We start from the raw sequence: 21,109 nt of genomic DNA on the forward strand, positions 1-21,109 counted from the left end.
GAGCGTATTCCTCCTCCTGCGCTCCCCCCAGGCCAACAGGAATCGTTCGGTGCTACAGCAACAAAGCTCGTTTCTTTGTCTGTTCACGTGTCCGGATCTGACGGCCTCCGCTTCACCCCCCGATCCGCCGGGCTCGTGTGCGCAGCCGCATCCGCTGCTGGTGGGACGGCACCGGCACCGTCACATCCCCGCTCCTCGCCCCAGAAGAGCGGAGACGCAGCTCCGCTCCCGCAGCACCAAGAAAACAATATCAGCATTGATTGGCTCGGGTTCAGCACACAAAAATAAGTTATGGAGAGGACAGAACCTGGCTGCGTTCCACAGCACTGCGCAGAACATCAGGCATCCACAGGGAGTTTCCTCTGAGCTGGCTTTCCCCCTCCCCCAAACACGAATGATAACAAAATGACAGTGTTAGCCCAGAACAATAAGTCATTGAGAAGATAAAAATATAGCAAAGATGCCCTTACCTCCTCGCAAAGGAAAACGCAAGACACACAAAAGACATCGACTCTCTCGTTCTTTCAGGAAGCAACACTGGAAACCAGCGTTGTAAGTTTATTACTTAAAAAAAAAAGGCTTCAGTATCACACTCTCCTTTCCGTCCCTCTGGTCTGTAGAGCAGAACCGCAACGCTCGTGCGTCCACGACGGGGAGGAGGAACCGCCGAGGGCAACGTGTGATGCGCACGGGAAGCTCCAGCCGTGTGTCCACCCGGAGCTCGGGAGAGGGATCTTCTCTGAGTTTGAGCCTCAGATACCACCCCCGGTTCAGCAAAGCTCAGTGCTTTGACTGAGGAGCGTACGAACCATGGGTGTATTCGACTGCGAAAGAAACTCGCCTGCAGTGATTTCAGGAAAAGGTTTTCCTGGAACAGGTCAAACAAACGCTGTATTCAATTCTACTAGAAAGCCCCTTGGAAGGAATTCCAGGTAAATACCCATGAAGCAAGGTAAAAGCAGAGTGAAGCACTGAGCAGGAACCCCTGCGCTACATGCTGAGCACCATTTATCACTCTACGCCAAGAGGCAACTGTGGAGAACCTCTTACTTAAAGACACATTTCCCATCAGCTAATTAAATTAAGCTCTATATTTAGTAGTTCATACTTGCTCTGAAACCGACCTGTTTCACCTGGGCGGCTGCTGGGACGGGGGAACACATCACATTACTATACACAGTCAGTCTTTCTGCCAGCGGACGCTGAGCTCGAGCGGCAAAAAGCCGCTATAAAAACGCACGTTCGCTACAGAATCCAACCGGTCACTGCTTGCCAGGAACGACGTCGGAGTAATCTTTTAATACTCCGGCCAAATGGTCGTTGTGAGTCTTAAACCGACGTTTCTTCTGAGAGGCTGGTTTCTTCCTCCTCTGAATGGGAGCCTAGGAGAAGAAATACAACAGTTGTCAAAAGGCCTGCCCCCAGCTGCGACGTGCCGTGCGTGAGAAGGAAAACCTTCTCCCTAAAGAGCAACTACTCTTCTTCTCCTAACGTGTTGTACGGCTTCAAGCAGAGGCTTCCACTCACGGGATTTCTGGCATTTACCCTCTGCTTGAAGCTTCCTGGATGACACTGGCTCAAACAAGTTATAAAAATCCTGATTGCTGGCTACAGCACTGCTCTTCACAGCTTCTTAAAACGGGTCACACTTCCCCAAACTACACGAAGTGGCTGTGCAAAGGCTCACCAACGTGTTCTGGAATGAACGCTGAGAGGTCAGGATGGGGGAATCTCTTAGAAAGATCGATAATTGGTATCTCTTACTATTTTCTTTGGTCCAGCGTCTTGCATGGAAGAAATACCCTGCCGTTTCAGATACTCTTCAATTTTCTCCTCATCCATAGAATCCACAGGGATGCTCCTCCACAGCTTCTGAAACTCTGAAACACCAAACAAACCTCATTTTACACCTGAATGAACAAACTCTGGGTGAGCCCCCGCATGAAGGGAAAAAGCCAGGTTTGATCTGAAACGCTGCGGTGCTCCGGGGTGCCAGCGTGTGGCCGCACGGACACGGCGATCGGGGCCAGCACCCACCGATCACGCAGCCTTTACCCGCTCCAACTGAGGATACGCTGCCGAAAAACAACCCCAAACCCCAACCAACAGAACAACCACCACCCTCAATGGGAAAAATGAGCCAATTCTCATCTGTGCAGCTGCACATCGGGAGCACCCATGGGTGACGTGTGCTTTTAACGTTGGTTTGCTACAGTCTCTCCTTCTGCCGAGCATCCGTATCGCCGTGTGGACGGCCAACGTGTCCAATAGGCTTCCGTTCCAAATTGTTTGGAGAAGGGCAAGAGCCACCCACAAATGGCAGCTTCATTTGCGCATCTTCAGCTGCCATCGTCCTGGGAGATTTGTCACCTCGTAGTCTGATTTACTGAAGAGTCAAGATGCTTACTTCAGTGGGTTTAAGCTCGTTTATCACTGTAATATAATACATGCCGTGCCGTGGAGTTAATAAATCACTAGAATTCCTCTGGTGTTAAAAAGATGAGAGATATCTTAAAAGCCACAGCAGCAGGAAAGAAAAAGACAGAGGCTGTAAGTCTTAATGAGAGCAGCTGCCATCTGCCCGCACACCGTGCCCCACGGAGCCTCTGGAATGCCTTCCCCAGGCAGCGGCTGGTACGACCCTCCCGCCCTCGCTCCCCGGGCCGTCCGTCAGCGATCTCCCGTCTGCAGGTTTGGCTAACAAACTATAAATAAAGCACGAGGCACACAGAGCAGCGCAGGACTGAATTTTTTCCCTTTCTTTCTATACTAAATTTAGTATACGGTTGTCAAAACAAGCCCCATTTCTGCAGCTCGGGAAGCTGTCCGATGTGGCAGGCGATGCAAGGCTCTAGACGTGCTGCACAAAAGGCGTACGTAACAGTTCCCTTCCTAATGCATCTTGTTTTCCTATCAAAGCACAAGCTGCAAGTCTCGGGTCTCGCTTTCCTCCTGCTGCCAGCAGTAAGGGGCTGTTCGAGCTTTCCAGGAAACAAAAGAAAGGAATTTCGCCAGCGAAAAACAACAATGTTCATTTTTGGTAACGCAGCTTTTTTGAAGAGAACCAAATCCTGTCAAAACGCCACTTTTGGTGACAAGGAACTAGCGCTCAGCGTCTCTCGTACGGGCTGCACAGCACAGATGACTTCATGGGAGGACTGACGTGGTACTCACGACGCTCTCCGGCTGCTCCTCCGTCCTGGGTGTGACGCTGGGCTCTGGGTGTGATTCCGGGCTCCGGGTGTGACGCCGGGCTCTGGGTGTGATTCCGGGCTCTGGGTGTGATTCCGGGCTCCGGGTGTGATGTCGGGCTCCGGGTGTGATGTCGGGCTCTGGGTGTGATTCCGGGCTCTGGGTGTGACGCCGGGCTCTGGGCACAGCCCGCAGTCCGGCTGTCACAGATCCCCTCTCACCTCCCCCTGTGGTGGCAGGTGCAGAACGCTGTGTTGTGATCAAAGCCGAACACGTGAGACAGATTTCTCAGCCATGAGTGCTCAGATTAAGTCTGAACAGGGTCCTATCGCATCCTCCGGTCTGAGCAGAACACGCTCTATAAAGCTATTTATTTCATTTTCATGTGTCCTTCCTGTCCTCAACAGGACTGGGCTGGACACCGAGACTTGCCAGCGTTTGGGAAGGTAAATCAGAGGGTGGGTGTGCAAACGCAGGACTGTGCTTTGCGAGGGGCCTTATTTCACGTCAGCCGTTTCTGCAGCTCACACACTAAGTGATGAGGCTTCACACCAAGGCGTGACTGTCAAACATATCCCTGTGAGACACAGGCACAGTGCACACCGAGTGATAACAGAGCAGAGATTTGATAACTTCAAAATGGTACGTGTCCTTCTACTTACGGTGTCCTGCTACAAACACAAATGATGTGTCTCCTTCTTAGAGTCCATAATATATGAATGAATACACCCCAGCACAAAAGAAAAAGCCGAGGATGTGTGCTTAAGGTTCAACTGGTCAGCATTCTTCTAGAGAACACAAGTGAAAAATTAAACACTAGAAAATAAATGGCCAGCTCTTTGAGGACCAACACGCACCCAAGTGCTGATCACAGTTAATATCCAACCACGGCATTTTGCATTTCTTGTCGTGCAGCGGTTCTACCCCCATCACACCTTCACATCCCCCCTTTTAAACTAGGCCAGGAAATACGAACATAACAGTCATCACGAATGAAAAGCGCAAAGCTAAAATGGACTTTACATAGAGGTAATTTAACCTGCTAACTGGCCACACCAGAGTCTCTACACAGCATCTGCAACCCCATTTAAAGATTCCTCCAGAACTCAGGCTGTGTTCAGCACTAGTGCTTTCATCCCAGCAACTGCAAAAGAACCATATTCCCCTGCTCAAGCTCCATGGAGGGAACTAAAATACCTTAATGCTTAGGAAACGGGGAAATCACGACAGCAAAGCCCCCTGGAAATTGCACAGATGAGGTTCTTAGGGACATGGTTTGGTGACAGGTTAATGGTTGGACCTGATGACCTCGAGGGCCTCTTCCAACCAAAACGATTCTACAATTCTAAACACTCAGTGTGAAAGGGCTGGTTTGGAATCAAACACATGGGATAAAGGTGGAGAAGCACAGAGCGGTTGCCCTTCCAACAGCCGTGAACACCAGCCATTTGTTTTGAAGGTGCCACCCAAAGGGAAAAGGGGATGGATCTGTCATCTCATCACCAAACCGATCCGGTGTGGCACCAGACACGGAGCTAAACACACCAACTGAAGAAAGAGAGCAGCTGTCTGGCTGGCACTGAACCATTTCCACGTTACTTGTCAGATTTCTTCACAAGTCTCCAAGGACTATGCCCCTATCAGCTAGGGAAAGCTTAGACCTTGGGAATACGCTACCTGAGTTATTGTGACATCCTCTCTGCAATCTGGGAATCTGTGGGAAAAGCTGGCAGTAACTACAGCTCTCAAGAAATAAATCCTCGGCATTTGTAGCTGCGGTATTTCTGCACCTCCAAACTCACAGCCTTGACCTGGGACAGAGGTTTCTCCCAGCTTCTTCGAGGAGAACCTGAAATAATGTCACCCTGGCCTTTGCTGGAGCTGCAAGCAGCACAGAGAGGGTCACCACTTGTAAAAAGTCTCCTCTCCTCTCCTCTCCTCTCCTCTCCTCTCCTCTCCTCTCCTCACACAGAGAATCCATAACAGGTGAGCAGAGCGGGAAGGGACTGTCGGAGCAGAAAGCTCACCATGTGCTGCCCTGCTTCAGCCAGGCATGGAGAACGGGCCCAGGAGCACGCGTTCCTGCAGCACACACAACCGTTACCATGACAGAGCATATCCAGTTTTCCTTCTCCGTGTCCTCTACACCATTGGAACACAGCAAAGGTGAGAGAGTCTTCTATCAGATCCACTAAACTATTCGATAGACCAGCCAGAACATGCATCTTATAGGTACGGAAGGAAAAGAAAAACCCTGTCCAGTTGTTGAGACAGCTCGGCTTCACCTGACTGCAGCAAGCTGACAGTTCCTCCTGCTGCTGAGTCTGCTATGACAGGAGAGGTCCCAGAAAAACTCCACTGGGGAGAAATTTCCCAAGGGTTTCAGGTGCTGTGAACCCCAGGAGACAGGCACGTTTCCAGTGAAGAACTCTGGAGTCCTGATGGCAATGCAGATCTTCCTCAGAAGAGGCAGAAAGTTGTGATCATAGAATCACCGAATCATTTTGGTTGGAAGACACCCCCCAAGATCGGGTCCAACTGTTCCCCCACCCCTGTCCCTGCCCCATGTCCTGAGAACCTCCTGTCCGTTTGGCCAGCCCTCCAGGGATGGCGACTCCAGCACTGCCCTGGGCAGCCTGTTCCAATGCCCCACAGCCCTTTGGGGAAGAAATTGTTCCCCAGATCCAACCTCAACCTCCCCTGGCGCAACCTGGGCGATGCCGGCACCCAAGGCAGGTGCCTGGTGTCTTGCCTGGACTAGGAACAAATCCCATGTGCAATATCTTCCAATTTCATCACTAAAGTATTTTAACTTGTGAGAAACAACACCACTCACGGGCTGCTCCCTTGCTCCTCCAGATCACTGACTTCTGGTCTTTTGAGGAACGAGAGAAGGGAATGAGATCAAGAGCTGGAGGAAAGGCCAGTTTAGACGTTTGCTAACATCCGCAGCATCACGATGCACTGACTTAAACCAATGAGCTCCAACCTCCAGTCACCACCACGCAGCAAAGCAAAGGGCAACGTAACCAAGATTTTGCAAACACCTTCTCTTTCCAAAGCACCCCGGGGTAAGGATGCACAGCCACCCCAACTTCCTGCATTGCGGGGCGGCTCACCTGGAAAACAATTCGTGCTAACATTTCCCGAGTAATTACTCTCTTAACACGCTCTCTGTCTATAAATGGTTACATTTAGGGAGCACAGTCATGGTTACACAGCTGCACGGTGACTTTGGCACAGCTCATCCTGCCCGCTTCACCTGCTCTTGCAAAAAGGTTGAGATGGCTTCTGGAGATAAACTGCTACATCACCCTGGTAATAAAAACTTCCAGAGATTAAAACAGCTTAAAAATCTTCAGTGAGCTGAGCCGAAATCTGAGTACAGGACAAGAACAATCCCAGGGCAGAAGGGAAGAAATAACTGAGTAGCGGGGAGGTCAGAGTCCTGCTTCCCAACAGGGAGCACAGCGCTAGGTTTCCACCAGAAGGAAAAGGTGCTCTGTGTGCCCTGGACCACCTTTGAATTCAATGCCAGAACCCCAAGTCATCACTGATCACAAGCGACTTTTACACTGTTAAATATAAGAGGCTTTGGCCATTCCTTGGATCTCTTCAGAGGTGCTTAGCAAGGATATCTAAAAACACGTACAATTAAGTATCCACATTTTTAGGTGTTAAAATACTTCCTGTATTGCCTTACAATCTCTAACAGTGAAGCAATCAGACTGGCTTTTGGAAATGCAGCCGGCACGGGGTGAACGCTTGGTTCCAGCCCAAAAAGGCAGTGCTTTACTTGGCTGGAGCACGCGAAATCTAGTCCAGCTCGGATAAACGCTTTCAGCTCCGCACCACTGACAGAAGATTAATTAGTCAGGAAGTCAAGAAGGAACACGCGCAATCCGAACCCTCCTTGGCTAACCACATAAAAGGAAGAACAAAAGCTGCTCCTTACTGCACAAACCTCCTCCGGTTCCCTGGAGATGCCGATATATAGGTACTGCACTGCTGCTGCAGCACATCGGCATTTGTTTTCAAAAGCGGAGGAAGAAAAGCTTGTTTAGCTACCAAAACAACTGGGGTACAACAACAGGACACACAACTGTCATTCATCGCAGCCAACACCCGCTCAGACTGCAGAGAGGTGTCACACGCGAGAATCACGCAGCGAAGAGCGCAGAGCCCTGATTTCTAAGGATAACCACTAAACTAGAAACATATTTTGAACTGTCATCAGCTGCTGGATCAAAGAGCCTGACGACGCTTCAAGGCTTACTTTGCAGCCTTCTAGAAAACTTCATGTTAAGGTTGCTGGAGATAATGAGCTGAACAGCACTGCTAAGGCAGAAAGGTGTCATAACTCATCCTGCACGCAGAGAATTCCGCCAGCCACTCCTAAGAGACGCGCTTGTGGTGCTCTGGGAAGAATCGGAAAGCAAAACCGCTCAGGAAGGACGGGTGTTCTTCACTGCAGGACAACACAGCTGGAAAAAAGACCCATTTCAGCTGCAGTGAGCAAGCAAACCCAACTAAGGAGTTGTGGCATACACAGGCAGATCACAAAATTCACAAGAGAGGAAGTGTTCTGCGCTCTCTCAGAACAAAGCACCATCGGGAGCTGGAGAAGGAAAACAAACCCAGCAGGAACAGAACAAAAGAAGAAACCTAAAAATACCGCTTTGTGATCAGCTGGGAACGTGCTGCCACCTGCGGACGGAGCAGGCGAGCCGCCTTCAGTGCAACACACTGCACACCAGCGCCCTGTCCTTACAAAATGCCACCAGCATGGGGAGAATAACGGCTTCAACGCTTTCTTTTGAGAAGTTTTCAAGTTGTTTTTTTGTGTTTTTAATTTTATTTTTACCTTTTCCCCACTTTCATAGCAATAGCTCGCTTTGCTCACTGCTAAACCCATCAGTGCTAAAATATAACGTATTGTATATGCACAGCCTTGGATTGATACCGGCTACCCAATGAAGAGTTGGCAGATGTCTCTCTCTACGTCTTAATAAAATGGGTTCTTATATTAAACTCCAGCTAATCCTGGAGCAACAGGATAGAAATCTCCCTCTGCTAACTCTCTTAGGGTGGCTGGATGCCTGTTATCTGCAAAAAATGGCATGAGAAGAAAGGATCAGCAATCGTGATTGTCACACAGCCAGTGCTGGCTAAAGACTTAAAACATTCATCTGAACGATACAGCATTGATTTCTAAATGCCTTGGCCACGTGAGGATCCTGACGGAGACGCTACCTGAACAGGATGAGTGCTAATGGTAAATTCAGGCATTTGGGAGGCGACGAATTCCCCAGTGAATGCAGAGCACAAGCTTGTAATTCTGCATTTCACATACAATCCCGATTGCCACTACCAAGAAGTGACAGAAATTAAGGTTTAAAGAGAGATTCGCTTCAATATTTTGAAAGAGTTTTTATATTTTTAAATGCAGGTGTCACATCCACTTAATTATCTTTGTGGAAGAAAGCTATTATTACCGAGAGTACGACTGTGGTACATAACAAATAAGTTAATGATACACATTCCCAGTTGATTAATTCTATTGAAAATAAAGAGTCTCTGTGAGCCAGTCAAGGAAAAAGGAGCTTTGTGCTTTGTTCTGCAGTCCTGTAAGTGGCGCAGTTCAAGCTGCTATCAAAGCTCTTCCCCTTTTTTACCACAATCTGACATTCTATGGTAAGATGGCTTTATGTGGCATGTGATGGCTTTTAGTCTCCTCTGTACCGCTGTACTCGAAGGGAATCGCTGGATTCCGGGCACCAGGTTCCAATGTATCCATCATAAAACAGTGGATAACACCCCTGAACCCACTAGTCTTAGTCTCGTGTTAATATAAAGTATTTTCCTGACATCTGGATATACCTAAAATTTCATTATCACCTTAAAAGACTGCTCTACCTGAAAACTGCTTTTATATATATAGGTGCTTCAGATTAATTCAAATCAACTATCACGGAAACATCTGTAAAGCAACACCTACCTTCATCCACAGTAAACTGACAGCTCTTGTCATTGTAGAAAAGAATTTTCTTCTTATCAGGGCGATTAACAAAGATGATCTGGTCCCCTAAAGCCTCGAAAACAAATGCAAAAGAATAACTTTAAACCATTTTGTTTCCAGGAATAAGGATTCCAACTTGAACAACAGACCCAGACCTCGTGCGAAGCAAGCACGACAAACTAGAGAAGCGGCAAAGCAACTTGCCATGAAAAGCATCCCAAGTGGAGGCTGACAATAAGTACGCTAATAAATCTAAGACGAGGTACAGAGGACTGAGATCAAGGTATAAAACCAGAACTAAATGCCTACAGTTGGAATGTAGGAGATCAAAAGCCTTTTGTGAGAAAGAGCTTTGACAGCTGTGCTGAGACATCAAGCCAAATCTGAAAGTCAAGGATGGAATACAGAAAAAGCTACAACATCAGACCTTCCGAAACAGCTGTTGAGCTCTCACAAGAACAGAAAAAGCTCAGGAGAAACCTCTCTTTTAGCCTCTGCCTCCCGTTTGAGGAGCTCAGCGGACGGGCTCGCTGGATCGCGGACGCGCCGCTCACCTTGATGGCTTTCTGTGCGTTGGGCAGCCCCTCCTCGATGTCTTCTAACAGGATTCCTCCCAGCCCGCGCTGGTCGTGCTTGTCCAGGAGCCTGAGCAGAGCCTTCTTATCTTTCAAGTTGTACTTGGGTTTGAAAGCATACTTGCCATCCACAACTTCTATTTTCGGATTGTTGACCAGAGCCTGTAACAGCAACATCAATTTCAAACCTTGAAAAAGCGTGCACACTAGTAGCTTTGTTTGCGCCCGGTGTGCTTTTGAGCAGCTAGAGAGCGCGTCACTCACACATTACAGCTGCCAGTCTGGAGGTCTCAGTCTGAAATGGGTTTCAAATCCTCGGATCCTAGATCCACCGGCCTACGCATAATTCACGGCAACATAAAGCACCAAAGGAGGATTAGTATAATTCACTTATTGCCTGCGGGCTCCAAAGTGTGTGAAGCCTCTTAGGGCAGAAAGCCGCACACGCTCCTTTTTGGAGAAAGGAATGAAAATAAAACCAAGAGGGGACGCAACAAAGTGTGCTTTGGCTGAACTATAAAGTGCAAACGACATCTCTGTTTATTGAGCTCCTGTCATACGGATGTTATGAATGCGAAATGCATTACCCAGGGATGAAGAAAACAGGAGCAAGGAAGCAGCTGTAGAAGAAACTGAGAGGACCAGACCCCCTCCACAGCAGGAGTTTACGTAGGATGGACAACTGAAAGGATTTAAGATACGCTCCAAATGAGTTTTGCGGTACAGCCGGCACCACCAGGGACGTTCACCTGTGACAGAGGACAACTCCACTCAGTTTGTTCTGTAGATGCCAGCCTAGCCCCGAAAGGAGAAAGAGAAGAGACGCAGAAAGAAGAAAGGAGGGAAAACATGTACAATTCAGATTTATCATAATCCTCTGATCTCGAATTAAAATCTAAACATGTTTTCTTTACCTCACTCATTAACCATTGTTTCTGTTTGAGTCCGATATCTAAATGCTGCGTTTCATCCAAAATCTCCTCGAGGGTTAAGGGATGTGTGTCCCCACGCTGGTGCCGAGTCTGGAGAAGAAAACAGGATCTATTAGAGCTCTGGACTTCTTTTATTCAGCGACTCAATTACGGTGACGTAACTAAAACTGGTACAACGTGATGACAAAACCACTTCTGAAAAAGCAGGACAGACACGATACACTTAGCACCAGAGTTTCAAGTTGGGCTTTTTGAGAATTTGAGGAAAATAAATCAGCACCAGCTGAGACTGATGACCAAGTCATCTGTCAAGAACCAAATAACACGTTATTTTGACAAAGAGCTCGAGAATCCTAAAAGTTGACAGCACCTTCCAAATTCTCTGTATAATGCCAATAAAAACTATTCTCCTAGTTCTAAAGTGACCTGGAATAATTAGGATTTCAGTAACGGAACAATATACCGATCATTTTGTTTATCAACAGCATTTTGAGTTCAACAAGCGGCTGAAGAATTTAAAAGTTGGAGATATTCAGTGTCCTTTAGCTACCACAGGAGAATAAGTCACTAAAGCATTTCAAAGCATTGGAATTTTACACGGAAACACGGTACCTTCATATAATTCACTATTTTAGCAAGGACTCCAAACTTGTAGCCAGAGCCTCCTGAAAGGGCTTTCAAGTTAAATGACCCATTGCTGTGATCTACAAAAAGGAGAAAACAAAGAATTAAACGTTGCTTTCGAAGACACCCTGTGGGTCCTGCGCTCCGCTCCTCCTCACCCATCGTTTATTCCCAAACAGTATTAAGAAGTCACGCACCAGGTAAAGGCTGCGCTTGTTGTCTTGGGCCTTTTCTCTGGTTTTAATTTTGAAGTGATACTCCACTAGAGAATTTCTATTCCAAACAATTCATCCTGGCGCGCTCCGTTACCGGAACGCTAATTCAGCATCTTCTCCTTTGCCAAAGCTGGTTCTCTCTTAATGTATCGTGAGCTTTGCTGCTGTGTAAAGCTCCTTTTAAAATATCTTGCAAGGTTGTTAATGACCGTTTTATTAATTATGTAGCACAGCATATTAAACAGAAATCTCCACAACAAACCGTGATCAAAAGCCGCAGGCCCATTACCAGCACAATGTTTCTAAGACTTAATGGTAACAGCTTTTCCGAATTTCAGCTACACCAGAAAAGGAAAATCCCTGCTTTGTCACCACAGGGATTTTTTAATTGACTGGCAATTTCTAATCAAAGTTGGCAGGACAGCAGATACCTCGGAGACCCTGAGCTCCAGGTTCTGTGGGAAATCAGCCGAGAGAGGGAAAGAACAATTAAGGCGAGTGTGTTAACCAAGGGGAGCTGCCAAGCTGAGTCTAAGAGCACGGAGGAGGGTGGTGCAGAGGAGCAGCGCGAGGGGTTCGCTGTGCCCAAAACAACGAAGGAAAAAGGAAGAAAAGATAATTGTATTCTAGAAGAGGCACCCGAGATGTCACGTTCTTCACAGGAAACTCCAAATGAAGCTTCTGAAATCATCATGCTTCAGGTGAATTTTTATCTTGTCTGTCCCACCACATCTCAAGCCAGAGTCAAACCAACCCGCTTTCAATAACGGCCGTGGAGATTCCGTGGGGACTGGTGCTAGTACAGTAAAAAACGTAACGCCCGAGGAACAAACGCCAAACCTAAACCTCGGCGCCTGGCGGTTGTCAAGCTATGAGATCGCGTTAGAGGATTTACATAGCACAACAATCGAAAACTGACACAGAATAATCGCTCTAAGTCCAGCTACAGAACAACATTTTATTCGAGTTACTAAATTAAGATAGAAAAAGGGAGAAAAACAAAAGCTGGCTCTGCCTGGAAATACAGCCTGTAGGGATTTTCCCCCAGAGGATCCCCTTTTATCATTAAAAATTAACAGACATAAAGGACATTTTATAGATCATAGGTGTAACGAGGGGTCTAAAATAGAATCAGAGGTAGGACAAATATTTAAGACGACTTCTCACGTATCTGCTCTGTCAATTGAATCAAGGAGATTATCTCGTTTAATCTGCCCGGCTACAGGCTGCTGCGCTTCACAGCAGGTAAAGCTGCACATACTGACATTTCAAACGTCGCGGTTCGACCAGAACAACGCGACGCGGGGTCACGGCCACCGTCACACACAACAAAGAGCATCCCGAAAAATCCAGAGCGGGAAGGGGTTTGTTTCTTATTCGGGACAATAAGAGCCGGATAGGTGAAGGGTTTGCTGCTGGGGATGGGGTTTGATGCAAATGAGCAGAAAGGAAGTTGTCAGCAGCATCGCGCTCTGGCCGGGGCTGGGAAAGCTCCATCTTCGCTGTGCCACGGGCTGCGCTGAGAAAAGGGACCAGCGCCGCGCTCCTCAGCATCCTTTCAGACCCAGGTAGGCGTGCGGTGTTTTATACCCTTGTCTTAAGGTTTATCTTGATTACTGAGAGAAAATATGCCGGTAACCTACGAGCCTGTAAAAGCTGCTTAGAACGGGGATGATTTTCCCGGCGGATCCGCAGGGTTTGGTGCCGCTGGGGGCAGGGGGAGCTTGTCTTGCGCTGTCAGACGAGCACTTTCCCCATCTGTGCGCTAATGGAAAGCTGACGGCCGCTCCATCTTAGCGAGGAGCTAACGCGCCCAGCCAGGTTCAGCACACAAAATGGGCTTTGGTGCTCACCGGGGAGGCGGCTCCTTGGCTGCAGCCTCGCGGTCCCTGCGATTGTTTCTGTATGTTTTTACAGAAATGACAGCAAAAGGATTTTCCTTAAAACAAAGGCAGCTAAACCTGGAATTTAAGAACGGCATCTCCTGAGCGGGTATTCCGTGAACCGTATCAATGAAGCTGCCTAAAAGAGATCTACGATCATTGACCGGCTAGAAAGCTGTGCTAGAATTTTTTATGCCAGGGTAGGAATAAAATCCCATTGCCTACGATTGTCCTTGCAAATGCCGGAGCAGTGATGGATAATGTGGCTGGATGTGACACAAACAGAGCGGTCAGAATCCACGGGAGATGTTTGCTCAGGGCTTTCCTAACCAGGACTTCCTCGCTACTGCATCAAAGTGATTTTTGCCAGTCATTTCCCCCTGCTCTGTGAATATGACGGCAAATAAAGCTGCTCTCTGCAGCATCTAAGGATGACGATACTTTTAAATTAATACCTAATACAGATTTACAGAAGCCATTTTCATTAAATATTTAACTCATTACATTTCGGGTACATACAAGAACTGAACCGCATACAAATCAGACTGGCTTACAATATCAATTTAAATCGTGCCATTAGGAAATAAGCAAAATTGAAAGACGAAACCAGCCCATCTTTGATTGCTTAGGTTGAGCTTATTAGAGCTGTGTTAATTCCGAAGGCTCAGCAACAGCTCCTTAAGTCTTGGATTTTAGTAATTACAGCCACGAGTGGCTGATATTTATCTGCTTGGCCTCATTCGGATCCTTCCCAGACCCTGGCCTAACCAAGCCACGCTCTGAAAGCCAAGACCAAACTCACGAATATTTTTAGCTTGGATTTGCTCTGCAAACTTTTGCTTAAGAAAAAAAAGTTCAATTAATCTTCTTCGTCTCAGTCATACTCTGTGCATTCAATTACTAATTCCTGTATTGAGCTACACATATAACAGAGGAAACAGTAAGATACTGTGACTCCTCCAACAAATACCTGTATCATGCTAATGTCAGGTGTTTTCCCAAAAACAGAGGCATTTTGTCTCAATTTATATCTATCAAAGACAAGAGGATAAAGAACAAATATATAATATTTGAACAATAAAAATCAGATATAAATCGCAAGCTGGTTTGGCCACACCATCATAGTTTCCATAATATCCTTTTCAAAAATAACGACAGATGCTTCGGCTGCCCTGAGTCCCCTGTTTAGTAGACTCCATCATACTTGGACTCGGTCACTTCCCATTTCTTCAGGCATTTTGTAGTTTTCATGGTCTAAACAGGCTGACTGCAGAATTATTTCTGCGATACACCAGGATTCCCTGTGAACAAAGCTTAACGAACAAAACATCGGCGCTGCCCCTTTGTTTTGATTATTAAATGAAATTAAACTCAGTACAGGCAGCCAAGACTATTTTGCAACGAACATAGTGAAGTTTTCACTTTCTGCTTCATGTTCAAAGCAACAAAAAATCAGTGAGGCATGGAAATAAGAGTCTGGGTTCCTACAAAGTTACCAATGTGGATTACATTCCACTACACACCAAAAGCACTGCGCATTCCCTCAGCTTTGGGAGGCAAAGCCAGGGAAAAAGAAATGCACAACCGTAAAGATGTTATTGCCAAACACCTCGGCCGCCTACCTATCCACAATTCACAGGGAAATTCAGAGGCAGACAACACTGCTTTTTTTGTTCTGGATACACCACAGAAATGGCTGCGGCACAACCTGCTTTCCCTCCTTCACGCCTTTCCAGAGCCGCACGGCTGGACAGCAGCACCCAGGGCAGATCTGCTGAAGGCAGCGTCTTGTTTTCTGTCCCTGCTGGGTCCGAACGGGCCATCGTTGGGCAGAACACAACACTGCTTTCCTGGCAGCTGAGAAATAAGCAATCAGAACTCCCGAGAAATGTCCAGGTTTCCTTGTTATGACCACGGCACCGCAAGTGGGCCGAGATTCCCAAACGTGCCCAGGCCACTGGGGCAGTGGGAATTCTAAACCCATGAGTTTTCAGAAACCAGGATTGTGGGTTTTTAACAGACGAACAACCAAAAGTTCAGCTCCATTCTTTGGAAATACCCTCTAAAATAGTCATGATTTACCTGTTTTTTTTCAAAAGACTGATTCATTTCTTTCTCTCAAATATGAGGGGAAAAAAAAAACCCAAATATGCAACCAAACTGCAATGATGTTAACCTGTAGAAAGCTCTTCCAGTCGCTCAGGCATGGAAGGACGTAGGTACACGGTTCTGTTTTCCTAGGGATGCCAACAGGGCGCTGAGGCTTTCACAGCACGCAAGCCCAAACCTCCAGAGTGATGAAGGACAGGTCGCTGAAACCACGCTGTACCTCGAAAACTACCTTTGTCACCTTCTTGTCTTTGCAGATACTTGAAACAAAGCAGCAAAGCTCTTTAATTCCACAATAGCTTCCACTACATGATGCACACACAAATCAGTCATCGCCGAAAAATGTGCACCAGACAAATCACAAAGTTGTAGTTTTTGGGTTGGATACTTTTGAGAGCAATCTGCGTATTCAACAATCTGTGTTTGTAGGAGGTGTCAGCACCCAGTCTGAGATCGAATTCTTGCAGTTTGGGGAAACAAAAACAACACCACAGTGTATTCTTGATCACTACACTCCTCACCAGCTTTGTTTTCCTGTTTCAGCCCCCGAAGCCGTGACCGCGAAGGCGCTAAGAGGACTCCTGGAGAATGGCAACCCCCAACGGCACTCACTGGAACGAGACCACAGCCGTGTCCCAGCACCTGGGCTTCCAGGTGCAGAAAATCTACCCCTTCCACGACAACTGGAACACCGCCTGCTTTATTATTCTGATTATCTTCATCTTTACAGTAGTTTCTCTGGTGGTGCTGGCTTTCCTCTATGAGCTGCTGGACTGCTGCTGCTGCGTGAAAAATAAAACTATGAAAGATCTGGAGAATGAACCCAACCCTGTCAGGGCCATGCTAAACAGCTTCAGAAAGCGCGAAACAGAGGTGGTGTAGGAAGGACCGGGCGGCAGCGCCTGAGGAAGGTTTAACGTCTTGAACAAAGCGGCTCGTACCTTACGGATGAGCAAGTCACACGTGTTTTTCTTTTGGACTTAAATACAATACGGTTACTGTTTTAGCTCTGGATGTGAACGTGGATAATCAGCAGAGGCTTTCCGAGCGCTTAGCAAAAGGATGGTCTGTTGCAGTGTTACGGGGAAGAAAAGATTGTTGTTTTTAGATGAACTTCTCTTGTTTGTATTGAGTTACTAAAGTAGATCTTTGTCTACCTGAACGAACAAATGTTGTCTAACGTGCATAAAACTGTTGCTTAACAAAACTGCTCAACAATCCGATCAAGCCCAGCACTAAGACACAGCAGTGTCCTCCCATGGGGGTGAACCACGCGGAGATGGGAGGGATGTATGAGGGGTGAGAAAAAACACAGGAGATCCAAGCGCTGAAGGGTGAAAGAGGAGACAGGAGAGGCCTGTGTGAATTCTTGCCTTCAGTAGCTCTTCTTGTTATGGGTTCTAAAAGAGGGTGCTGGGAGGAAAAGTCAGCCAATGTGGAATTTGTCACTAAAATAGTCTTTCCTGGCCTTCCTGCTCTCTCCCTTCTCCCGTTCCAGAGAACTGCTCTCCTCATACTTCATATTCAAGCAGTTTTACCAGCTCCTGGGTGTTGAGACACAACTAACGCCCTCAGACCTCCAGCTCACCAGGTTACTTTTCTTCTGTAGCTCTGTTGCATCTATTGTTTTTCAAACCATAGAAGTTCAGGAGTTTCAAGTAACAACTGTAATAACAGCATCCGACAGTGTGGCCACAGGTAACGGTCAGCAATTCTTTCATGCTCCTGAACTGACAGAGAAACAGGCCTGTGAGAAGTGTCCCAACCAGACAAGGGCTACACGTGGGACAAGATATTTAACTAGAGAAAAGCCAAATAACATCCCTGTCATTAGGGAAACAAAACCCAACTAACCATCAAACAGACGAGCAAGCTACAACACTCAAAAACACCTTTGTGCTACAGCCACTACTTGTAATTATATATATATAATTTTTTAATATAAACTCCATAAGGTTCGGTACACTTAAGCTCCAGGCGATCCGAACAGACTAAAACACTGCATTTGATTCCTGCTCTTCCTGGTTGGTGAGCTGGTGTCACAGGGTGGCCAGACCACTGGTCAGTATTAGCAGATTGAGTCCAGGGGCTCACTGGGAGAAGCCAAGTCCCTCCTGCAACCCTTCGTCTCCGATACACTTGTTACAGTTAATTTTCAACGTGCAGAGGATGTTTTAAGCTAAAAATCAAACTATAAGCACAATTAATTGATGTCCCGAATATAAGACAATTTAGGATTCAGGCCCAGGCAGACAATAGCACCTTCTGCTGTCAGGGATACGGGGCAGGTGCCTCATTACCTTCTGCTGTATTTGACAGCGCCAGCCCCAAAAGATAGGTGTCCTGCTCAAGAGCAGCCAGTGGGACGAATCGAATTAACTAACGAGCCTCTTGCCTGAAAGCAAACCCTCCGAACGGCGACAGAACTGCGCTACACCTGCAGCGTTCCAACACCACGCTCACCATCGCTGCCGGTCTCTGCTGTGCCGGCTCCGGGGTCTCGCGCCTTCCCGAGAAGCAGGCGCAGTGAAAACGCTCGGGACTCATCCTGTCTCACGGGTGTCCGCAGGCAGCTGGGTGTCCGCACCAGGAACAGATCTCCCTCACGCAGAATGTGCCAGAGAAGCGAAGCTGTGAAACAGCTCCTGGAGATTTCAGCTCCGGGTTTCTGTTGGCTACGATCACCGAGACAAAGGTCTTGGGGCAAAGACTAAGACCTTAGCCACAATTTATTCAATCAATAAAACGAAATAAACAGATGCGGTCAATTTCATTTGTTTTTCACTTACTATTCTGAACCAAGTAAACAAGGCAGTTCCAAATTTTTTCAAACTGTTTGTTTGAATAATGATTTCAAACCACTATTGGCACAACTACTCCCGCTGGAAAGCTCACAACAAATCACACCAGGCCAGATTTAGCACTGCGGTTATTTCAACCTTAGCGTGATCTCAATGCCTCTCTTCCCCAAAAAAGGGACAAGGGCGGGTTCTCCAAGTCCCAGACCCATGGAGCGATGGAGAACCTGCAGCGCTGACACGTACCCGCTGTGACAGTGCTTACCGCCTTTGCAGTCAAACACAACACAACCAGGACCGATCCCCTTCATTTGAATTTCTTGGGGGGCGTGGGACAGGGATTCTTCAACACCAGTTTTCACTCCATCTCCCCAAGACCCCACTGTGGCACACGCGTAACCTGACAGCACATACTAATCTGGTGATTTCAATAAAAAGCGGGTTTGGGGGCAAAGGACTTTGATGCTGCAGCATCGCAGGGCGACTTGGGTTGCTCGCCAACCTGAACACGTGTTCTGAACCAACTCCTACGAACACGAGTGAGAAAGCTGGTCCACTCTCCATTATTTTTCTTGCACCCTTGCTGCTTTTGCAGCACTTAGGACACACTCCCCAGTGGAAAACAAAAGGAGGCTGAAACGGTTCTGCATAAAAATGTTACAGAAATCCTGAAACCTTTCTGATGCTGTCTGGAATGAAGCCAGCAGCGTAAAAGATAACGCATATTTACTTGCAACCACACATTCCTATTTGTGTCAGCTAATCATTTGACAGCTGCAACAGCACTTAAAGAAATCCTTAGCCCACAAAACCACAGAAATGACACTTTCTTGATCCGCTCTGCTGCTCGGCTGTGCGCCTACTCAGCTCCTCCAGATCAGACTCACGTTTGAACCGCCCGCCCTCTCCCTGGGCCCCCATCCCTCTTTGCCAGCAAACCGCTCTCACTCGGGATACGCACTTTAGGATATTCCATGTAGAATTTGATTTTATTTGGAGATGTCAGTGAGGCAAAGGGGCCGATGGAAACCTGGCCTGCCTTGGTTGACTTGAAAATGTCTGGCTGACAAACTTGGTGCTCCAAGCAGCTGCAGGCACACATGCAAACTCCCTACTCTTCCCCTCAGACAGAAGATGTTCCACTCCTCCTGCCGTCCTTGACGTTTTTCTCTGCTGATGTCAGTCCTATTGTTTCTTTTCCAGTTTAGAAGAAAGCCACGTGGGGTATTCAAAATACAAGCAAGCCATGAATTTGCACAAAAGGATATTTTGTGTCTGGTAGCTCCTGATGTCTAGTTTGCCCTGTAGAGCGCATCAGTGGATGGTCAGTGCTTCCAGAGAACTGAAAAGGCCCCTCAAGTTACGCATCTCGCACAGCGACATCACACACAGAGCACGCAGCCGCCTGCACACATCCCCTGTCCCTGCTGCTACACGTGCTGCACTTTTCATGTGCTCACGCGGTTTCGGTGCTGCTTATTCAACATCGAGAGAGGTGTCACCAGCACCACGGGCCCAGGGAAACAAAGAAACGCTTGGCAGACAGAAATCCACCGGAGCTCTGGTGCTCACGACCAAAGATGAGTTCCCTGGTAGATCGTTAATCATGACACAATAGCCAGATGCGATATAAGTTGTAAAATCTTTCTCATGCTAGCCTACAGCTTTCAGTTTAGAAAACAAGAGTTTTAAGCCCTCTCTCGCCAAACAGAACAAAAGAACAAGAATGAAACCGCTGTCACCGCTCATCCTGTGGGTCTGGCATTTACCGACATCCACAGAGCAAAGCTGAGTTTCACACGAAATAACACTTTGGTGGGAGTGATTCCTCCAACTGAGGAACAGTAAAGATGTCACAGGACGAGCCCTGACCTGTAGACGCAGCTGCAAAATTCTTTTTTCACATTGCGTAAGCTGATTTCTTTAAAAAAGCGTCAATTTAAGAGAAAGATTGCCAACAGCCACTAGCAAACATCACAGATAGACGGCCTCGCGTTATTAAACCATCTCTTAGAGATGGGAAATACCAAACAAACTTTGAACAGGAAACTTTCACCAACCTGTGCTTTGTTTGGAGCCAGAGGAGCCGCCTTGTTCTACCTTCGCCTTCTTCTTTTTGGCAGCAGAGGAGTCGGCCGAGGGCGCCGGGCGCTTCTCCACGGCCGGCGTGGACAGGGCCCGCTTCTTGAACAGCTCCCGCTCCCGCAGCAGGCTGGGCTCCATGGCTCTGCCCCTGGCGCAGGAAAAAGGCAAAAACCCGATATTTGAGTCAATAAGGCGTTAAAGAGCGAAGGTAACCGCGAAACAGTTTATTTCTTGTTTGTACCCTTCCGTTGCTACACGCGGACTTCAACAAAAGTGTCAGAACGCACAACTTTAACGAGGAGACTGAGGGCGGGATTTCCCAACGGGGTCTTAAAGGCCCGGCGGGTTGGGACGCCAAGGGGGCCGGACACCGAGCGCCAGCGCCCGCCGGTGACTGAAGTGCCCGGGGAGAGGCGGCCGGGCCCGGGCACTTCAGTCACCGGCACCAACGGAAACTTCGACAGCGACGCGAGCGCCCGCCCCGAACCCCCCGGCGGGCAGCGAGGCCCGAGGGGAGCGCTGGCCGGCTCAGCGGCGGAGGCCGCTCGCCCCCTGTCCCTCCCGTCCCCCCGCTTTTCCTCACAGTTCCCCGTCCCCGCCGCTCACCGGAGCGCGAGGCGCAGGCCCCGCCACTGATCGCCTCCTATTGGCCCAGCCCGCCCTCCCGGCAGCCCCCG

General features: G+C 47.9%; 2 protein-coding genes across 3 annotated transcripts; one reads left to right on the forward strand and one right to left on the reverse strand.

Annotated features, from left to right (window-relative positions):
- Positions 1-519: 519 nt before the first annotated feature.
- Positions 520-21,102, reverse strand: GTF2E2 (general transcription factor IIE subunit 2). Of its 2 annotated transcripts, none has more exons than XM_065837270.2 (8): positions 21,039-21,102; positions 20,408-20,580; positions 11,331-11,422; positions 10,701-10,808; positions 9,766-9,948; positions 9,191-9,284; positions 1,765-1,880; positions 520-1,382 (listed from the first exon to the last, which is right to left on the reverse strand). In XM_065837270.2, exons 2-8 carry the CDS (start codon positions 20,568-20,570, stop codon positions 1,263-1,265), a joined length of 876 nt encoding a protein of 291 aa, XP_065693342.1. In that variant the 5' UTR covers positions 20,571-20,580; positions 21,039-21,102; the 3' UTR covers positions 520-1,262. The 2 variants fall into 2 exon arrangements, with proteins under 2 accessions (XP_065693342.1, XP_065693343.1); XM_065837271.2 differs by lacking the exon at positions 21,039-21,102 and adding an exon at positions 20,674-20,822.
- Positions 12,803-18,138, forward strand: SMIM18 (small integral membrane protein 18). Its single transcript, XM_065837138.2, has 2 exons — positions 12,803-13,125; positions 16,093-18,138. The coding sequence occupies exon 2, from the start codon at positions 16,138-16,140 to the stop codon at positions 16,429-16,431; it is 294 nt and encodes a 97-aa protein (XP_065693210.1). The 5' UTR covers positions 12,803-13,125; positions 16,093-16,137; the 3' UTR covers positions 16,432-18,138.
- Positions 21,103-21,109: the final 7 nt, after the last annotated feature.

Source organism: Patagioenas fasciata, chromosome 4, assembly GCF_037038585.1.
Source record: "Patagioenas fasciata isolate bPatFas1 chromosome 4, bPatFas1.hap1, whole genome shotgun sequence".
Classification (NCBI taxonomy): Eukaryota; Metazoa; Chordata; class Aves; order Columbiformes; family Columbidae; genus Patagioenas; species Patagioenas fasciata.